The sequence below is a fragment of the Scardinius erythrophthalmus genome (genome assembly GCF_964197995.2).
Source record: "Scardinius erythrophthalmus genome assembly, chromosome: 16".
Classification (NCBI taxonomy): Eukaryota; Metazoa; Chordata; class Actinopteri; order Cypriniformes; family Leuciscidae; genus Scardinius; species Scardinius erythrophthalmus.
In genome coordinates this window covers 27,665,986-27,674,401 of record NC_138236.1, presented here as the reverse complement: position 1 = coordinate 27,674,401, position 8,416 = coordinate 27,665,986, and the positions used below count along the sequence as shown (strand labels likewise).

The window sequence follows — 8,416 nt, the reverse complement described above, 5'->3', positions numbered from 1 at the left end:
AAAACGAAATCTCTTCCCTTATTAGACATTCTCTGACTCTTCTATAAAAGCAACAACAAACAAAACAAAACACTACAGGATAAATCCTAAATAAGATCTTAGAATTAGTCTCTTTGAGCACCAGGTATTCTGCTGGCCATTAAAAAAATAATAATATTTTTTTTTGGTCAGTAGGCTACTATTTTATTAGTCAATGCCGTACCTAACCCCGCCCCCTCGTAACACAAACCCCGCCCCTCTAAACTGCTCTCAGGCGGAAGTGCCCGCTGGGCTTTTTTAGTACGGACGCGTTCTCTTGATGGTCACGCGCTGTAGAATTGTCGTACGCGCGAGCGTCATTCTCAAAGAAAAAGAATGCGGATTGAAGCGGCACGCGGGGAGAGAGCGTTTGTTTTGCGCTGCAAACGCGAGACGAATATGGGCATTTGCATTTGAAACCTCGGGAACGAGTGGAAACCAAAGGTTGAATGGTTACTTTATTCCCCTCGCCAAACTGTTACTGTTAGCGGACTCGGAGAAGTTAAAGGGGCTTTTTCACCTTTAGCCTCATCACAGTAACAGGATTTTGAGGGGCGCTCCGTGCTAACGAGCTACATGGGACATACTTTGAATTATTTAATTGCGGCTCGCGCAAGCGCGAATCGAGAATAATGACGCGCATATGGTAGACTAAAGCGCGTTCATGGAAAACGGACATATTTGCGTTTGGAAAGAGAAAAACTGACAGTGTATCGAGCGCGTTTGGCCCCTCGTCATGCGGCGGTGGGGGAGGATCGGAGCAGGGACTTCGCAGCGGATTTCATGTTTCGCAACAATGTTAATGCCCCACAACGAGGGATTATAAGGCCTCAGAATGACACTTGCTTTCCAAATGGTTAAAGTGCACTCGAGAAGTTGCGTATAGAGTTTGTTCTGCGTCTGCGAGTGGAAACAAAACCAGAGCGCCCAATTCAATCTAAATGTATCAAACGGGAATGTATATATCAAGTGTCGTTGAATGTAGCTCACAGTGCGGCATGTACACTCTATGATCTGCATTACTTGCTTTGAATTGATCAGGGAACCATTTCGGCAGCCTTCGTGTGTCTTAACGCGTCTTTATGTGTGAAGTTATTCTGTGGTCCTCTGCACAAATGGCGTCTTTCCCAGACTCCGACCTGCAAACATGTCCGCTGTGCAAGGAGCTGTGCGGCTGCTCTGCTCCGATCTCCTCCAATTCATCTACCTCCTCCTCTTCCTCACAGACCTCCAACTCCTCATCTACCTCATCCACCAGGAGACTGCACGTCCTGCCCTGTCTGCACGCCTTCTGCAGGCAATGCCTGGAGGGCCACCGGAGCCCCGGTGACCCCCTGAAGCTCAGATGCCCCACATGCGACCAAAAAGTGTCTTTGTCGGAATCAGGCGTGGACGCGCTGCCCTCCTCCAACTTTCTGTTCAGCAACCTTCTGGATGTGGTGGTCTCTTCTGAGGAACAGGGCAAGAACGGGCGGTCTTCATCGGTGGTCCATCATGGTGGTCTTCTGAGACCCCAGCACCTCTCGGACCCTCAGTGCAGCTCGTGTGATGAGGGGAACCCCGCTACCTCTCACTGCCTGGACTGCCAGGAGTACCTGTGCGATAACTGCGTGCGGGCCCACCAGAGGGTCCGACTCACCAAAGACCACTTCATCGAGGGGCTGATGGAGAGCTTACACCTGGCCAACCGCACCATCAACTCCAACACCCCCGTCAACATCTCCCAGTCCTTCCATAACAGCTTCTCCATGCTGAATGTGTTCCAGGAGAGGGTGGAGTTCTGCCAGCAACATGAAAACGCGGTGAGTTTGATCTACAATTCACTGCACGTTCCGATTATTTTGTCTAGTTGTTAAAGATCTGCTCACTGGACGGTTGTAGGTTCGAACCTCGCAAGGGTTGGACCAAGAACCATCACTGATGTTTCCACACATTCACTGTATAAGTGCGTTGGATAAAATTATCTGCTATATTGGTTCTTTTAATATTAACAGTCAGATCTACTAAAATGTTGTCATTGATGCACAACTTTGCGGTCAATGATTTATTCAAGATTTAGGAGATCATATGGAATAATTTAAAATGAACCGTTTAATAAAAAAAAAACCTCATATTGGTTGACCACTAATCTGGGGGTTATGTCATCTAAAATTTCTTTGGAGGTAACAAGCATGTTTTGTGGAGCTTATTGCTAAAATTGTTATAGAGAGTAGGTCAGCCAATTTATTTATTTTTACCACTAAAAATGTAAGTGTTTCGATCTAGTATGAAGAAATGAATTGAATTTAAATCAGCTTTAAGTTGCTTATATCTTAAAGCTGATTTAAATTCAATTCATTTCTGCATACTGGAAACGTTTAAATTTAGATTTTAGTATAATCTCAATTTTTTTAAATATGTAGGCTAATTAGGCTAGATAATTAATAATAATAAAAACAAAATCATTATGAATTTAAATAATTTCAAATTATTAATGTCAATGATTAATTGGTAACACTTTACAATAAGGTTTCATTAGTACACATTTAAAAGAAATATTATATATATATATATATTTGTTAACTTTAATGCACTGTGAACTGATTTGAACAATGATCAGCTGTATTTTTATTAATGTTAACTGAGATTAATAAATGCTGTAACATGCATTGCTCATTGTTAGTTCATGTTAATACATTAATGTTATACATGAGACCTTGTTTTAAAGTGTTACTGATTCATTTACGCTTTTACATTTATTTATGCAGAGTTATTTTCTGATCTAAATGGTTTCAAATGTATATCTAGGGTTGTTGGGTGTTAAGCATAAAATGTGTATTTCTAACTTGATAGTGAAAAGCTGTTGTGTCATAAGTTACTTATGATTAACTTTCTTTAGGCCTATAACCACGAGTCTAAACGGTATTGAAGTACACGCTTGTGAATATATCACTTCAAACACTGATCATCTCCATATATGTATCAGTTCAAACTCAAAGGCTTCATATCTGTTTTTAAAAGGTCCTTGTCATTTCAAGAATTCCTGACCATGCATCTGTTTGAAGGTTTTAAATAACAGGCCCTTTCTTATGTTGGAAGTTAGTCTTTCAGACTTTGATCACCCTGTCATAATGCTTTCTAGAAATCGCAGCACTTTATATTTCTTACCAGTGGTATGGATTCCTAAGCAATATGAAGAGCAGCTGCGTATATTATAGCTTCAGACGTCCATATGTTTTCTAGATTGATGTGAGAGCTCTCTCTGCTGTTTCATAGTTTTTTTTTTTTCTCCAGATATTTTTTATATAGGACATGGTCTCTGTTTGAGCAGTGTAGTTGCCCAGTGCTGCACGAACGTCACATGACACAGGCATATCAATTCTCACTGTTTTTACCTGTGGCCTTTGCACTGGACTTCACATTGGCCTAGAGAACCCAGAGTGTTTAGCTAGTAGAGTCCTGGCGTTGTCAACAATAATTCAATGAGAAACATACCTATTTGAATTTGGAAATAATTTTTCACAAGTGTTTTGTTAGGTAATACAGGCGTTTTCAATGAAGGGATGTATCATGTAGTAATAATTTAGCATACATATATAATGCTGTATGTGTGTGTGTGTGTGTGTGTGTGTATATATATATATATATATATATATATATATATATATATATATATATATATATATATATATATATATATATATATATATATGTATGTTTCATGCTGAATTCATTTTTTTTACCACTGAAAGATTTGTTTCCAGTATACAGAAATATGTAGAATGTAATTTTAAGTTTAGATTTTTTTAGATAATATAATTTCATCATAAGATTAAAATTATATATTGTTTTATCAATAATAAAAACATAATTATGATGAATTTAAATGGCCAATTTAAATGATTAACACGTTATATTATTAATGCAGCTTTTTTATTTAAAAAACTAATTATAAGATTACAATAATAAAAATTATCATTATGAATTTAATTTAATTTATATGAATAGTACATGTTATTATATTAATGCAGTGTTCATTTCTGATCTAATTGGTCTCAAATTAATATCCGTGCACACATATGAATGTTTTTTTTTTTATCTAATTAACTCTGTCCCCGCCAGCGTTTTTTTAATTTTTTAAAAGTTGCTAGCCACTGCCAGCATTTTTGATATGCCTGATGAAGGTCGTGAGAAGTTGCTAATAAAAATTGATACTCATTTGCAAGTACTGATAGTGTGCTGGAGTTCCTTGTTTTCAGTTAATTACAAAGAAATTACAATATTGACAAAATAATATTATTAATATTCAATATGCCATGTTTCTCATTGAAAATATTTCGTACGTCATAGATTATTATTCAACTTTCTTTTATTTCTTTTGTTTGTTTGTCTGCAAAATAAGCCTACATAAATTCATCACACGTGTATTTTCTCCATGTGCTGGGAGTTTTTATTGTATGTTATATGCCGGTGACATCAGCTGTGTGTTGATCCTGCTTTCCTCACATATAGTCCACAATGCACTGCACTAGAAACACACCACACCGTCCTTCAGCCTCCATATCCGCGTCCACACAGCAGGACTCTGGTTTCGCTGAGCTGTAAACAGCACAGCTTATTCATGTTCCTCTGACGTTGTGATCAAATTAACTGTGATTTAGTGCCTAACTCATGACTAATAACATGACTTAATTCAGTGTTTTATCCGTAGCCTACTGAGCATGAAGTGATCTCGCTGGCCAAGGCCATATTTTCCAGCAATAATTTCTCTTAGGACAAATTTAAATGCAAAATTGAGATAGAAGCTATAGATTTATGTGGCATGTTGTTGGCTTCATAGATGCATATGTGCTGTGTTTATGGAAGAGGAATATAGAGCAGTATGTGTAGTAATGATTTCTGTAGAGAGTTGAGTTAAAGCTCTTGTTCTGAGGCTGTCTATGGAATGCTATGACATCAGTTCCCAGAAGCCACCTGGGAGACCAGTGGGATTCTTAATCATTGTCTACATCTCTGTCTGGTTGGTTTGGTTAGAGTGAACCGACCTGGCCATTAGATGCTTTTTACATTCCTGTTTCTGTGCGTGTGTGTGTTTTACGATGAAGAAATCCTCCTGGTCAAAGGTCAAACAGTAGTGTGTGTAAGCGCACTGGGCTGGTGGGTAACACCCAGCCCCATCCTTCTCCTGAAGCGATTTAGAGTTTACATTTAAAAGCACCTTCAGCCATCATGACATCTGCTCTTTTACTTTACTTTTACAATGAAATAGGAAGGCTTTTTAATATTTTTGAATCGTAAGTCTGCAGATGTGAAACATTTTGCACTCATATGCTGAATATGCTGAAACCCGATCTAAAATCCTCATGTTCACCTCTTTAATTAATGGAAGGACTAATGGTGTCCATCTCTTTGTTTGAAAGTAATTGCCTTTGCATTATTCATGCACTGTCCAGTTTGCACTATCGACTCCTTTTGTTGCGTAAAGTACTGGTCTATTAGGATGCATTTACACTGCAAGCCTAATGCCCCAGATGCTATAGGCTACATTTCATGTCTTTTTTTTGTCTCAACCATTTACATTCACTCAAGGCATAAACGACTAAATGAGAAATCCGTTATCATTTAGGCCTACATACCATGATGTTGTTTTAAACCTGTATGAGTTGCTTTGTTCTGTTGAACGCAAAAGATATTTTGAATAATGTTGGTAACCAAACAGCTGCTGGACCCCATTGACTTTCATAGTATGGAAAGAAACCATTTTGTTACCAACATTCTTCAAAATAATTATCATCTTTTGTGTTCAACAGAACAAAGAAACTCGTACAGGTTTCAAACTTTTTCAAATTTTTCAAATCTTTTAACAATGTCTAATATATCTGGAGAAAGCTGTCAGCATGTCCCATTCATCTCAATCAGATAAAAATGTTTTAAGTAGTGAAAATGAACAAAATATGTTGATTGTAAGAACATATTTAAATGTTTGTATTTCATTCTGATAATTTTCCATGAAAATTATGACCCAATAATTAAATGCCTGTTACAGTTAACTTTTTCACTCACCAGCCAGTTTGGCCACTAAATTAAGTTAATGGCCATACAGAACTTCAACTAACCAGAACAAAAAAATCAGAAAATAAACCAGATTATCAAAATTGCTGCTTGGATTTAAATATTAGTAGTATTAAATCTGAAATGGAATCATTGAAAGACTTTCAGGTTTACAACAGTCAATCGTTATTTGCGGTGTAAATTACCGTGTAAAATAGAATTGTAATAAAAACAATTTCTTGTGACTTCTCTGACAAAACATTTATTTCATTCTAATTTCTGAATATAGCTCACTCCAAAGTGAATGTTTAACGATAAACGCATTGAAGATCTGGACAGACTGTCATTTCTTAAAGTGATCAGCTGTTTTTTTTTTTTAAGTCAGTGAACAGAATTCAGTGTATTGAAGCTTGAAGCTTCTCATTGACATCCATAAAAAAGTAGCCACGGACATCTTATAGGTAATGAACACAGGATCTCATTCAAGGCTGTCGTCTAAAATCGAATTACTTGTATACAGGCAAAAGTTCACTTCCAGAATAAACAAATTGCGGTCAGTGAGTTTGATTTTAGTTGTTTAGGTGGGGGAAAAAACTGTGTAAATGGAAAGAGTGAGGGTGATCTGTATTATTTTTCATATATTTTTTTATTCATGCCACAAAAACAAACTTATTACTGAAAAAAGCACAATACATAATCTGCCAGCCTACGGTGAAGTCAGTATGTGCAAATATATATCCCAATGTTGTTGATGTTGCATGTAAATTAATGTAAGTGGAGGGGTTTTGAAGCACGTTCCGAAGTCGTAGTTAGGATGTCACCAGTAGATCCAGCCGTTGTGAAAGCATTCAAAAGAAGCCGCTTGTCAGTTGGGTTTTGATACTTTGTTTTTCTATCAGCTTGGTGATGAAGTACTGATACTTTTTGTTTTGACTTTCCTCATTGGCATTTTCGTAGTGTCAGGGTCAAAATTGAGGCTTTAAATCATAGGATGTTCAGAATAGTGCACTAGTTTGTGCTATATGTTGACTGCCTGCTCTTGGTTAGCGGAAGCATGGTAAGCCTGGGACAGCATATCTGAAAGCTTGTTGTCTTCTTTTGCTTAAGGCTCTAGGTTAGGGGTCATCCCAAATAGCCAAAATGGATTCTATGTGGGATTAGCTGGGTCAATGAAGTACCATAGAGACCAACCCCTTCCCTGCTCCTCTTATGTGAACTATCCATCATTTTTGTGACATGAATGCAGATTCCTTTCCCTTTAGTTTAGATCCCAACACTTGGGTCACTGGAGCTAAGGATGAGTTGATTGGCTGGGCATCTTTCATGTTTCCATAATATGGGATCATTCTTGCTTTTGGCCTGTGCTGAAAGTTGATCAATGAGAAAATATTATAGTCAAAAGTCTGGTTGTGTAAAACTAACGTGTCTCTTAGCTGAGCAACACTCTTCAAACTTTTTCTTTTTTGATGTATGTTCAAAAGTTAATTTAAATGAATACTTTTATTCAGCAAGGATGCATTAAATGAATCGAAAGTGACAGTAAAGTTTCTGTAAAGTGAAAGTGTAAACTAAAGTTTTCTATTTCAGTAAAAAAAAAAATCTGTTCCATTCGTAAAGGAAATGTATCGCGGTTTAAGCACAATTGTTTTTATCATTGATGGTAATAAGATTTTTTTTTAACTAGTAACCAAGGCAATGGAAAAATTGCCAATTTATCAGGTTTTACACAAATTATGACTGACTCTCTCAGCTGTAAAAATGACCAAATTTAACTGTGATACAGAAAGGCCCATATGTAACCCATCAATGTTTTATTGCACTGATCTAGAACACGTTGTGTTTAATTCCTGTCTCAGGAACTCCATTACCTTATTATTTTTTTAACCATTTTCATTTGAACTCATCTCAGTGCTTTGCTATAGAATCTGGTGGTCCACTCCTTAGACGAACTGGACTCTCGGGAACCAAGACGTAAGCCATATGCAAGAGTCTTTCAGGGGTTAAGAGGAGTTTGCAGAGTGGGTTTTCCCACTATTGAGACAACACTTAAGAGGAATGTGTGTCAGCACATTATGCAGTAGATCCCTCACTGATACAACATCTAGGTATCTATAAGACTTCCTCTATATATTTTCCCATTTGTAGTCAAAAACACTCTCGCGTTTCTAGTCCGTACAGTTTAATAAAGAGCATCTTTAAGAGAAAGAGCTTCACACATGGTTTTAACATGGCTTACTACGTTCCATCCTCCCCCAAGCCCTTCATGAAAGCATTTTAAAAGTGTCTGGCCAGAGGCTCTGCCCAGAGCTGTAAAGCAGGATGCAGTGAAAGAGCAACATATGTCTGAACATTTAATGCTGTTAAAGGA

At 37.4% G+C, this 8,416-nt stretch overlaps 1 protein-coding gene across 1 annotated transcript in view; it reads left to right on the top strand.

The window, feature by feature from the left end:
- The first annotated feature begins 278 nt into the window (after positions 1 to 278).
- The window catches only part of trim71 (tripartite motif containing 71, E3 ubiquitin protein ligase), a 28,555-nt gene continuing 20,417 nt past the window's right edge, over positions 279 to 8,416 (top strand). The window contains exon 1 of the mRNA XM_081389095.1: positions 279 to 1,820. Coding sequence (XP_081245221.1) covers positions 1,101 to 1,820 — 720 coding nt within the window. The 5' untranslated portion in view covers positions 279 to 1,100. The remainder of the gene's footprint in view (positions 1,821 to 8,416) is intronic.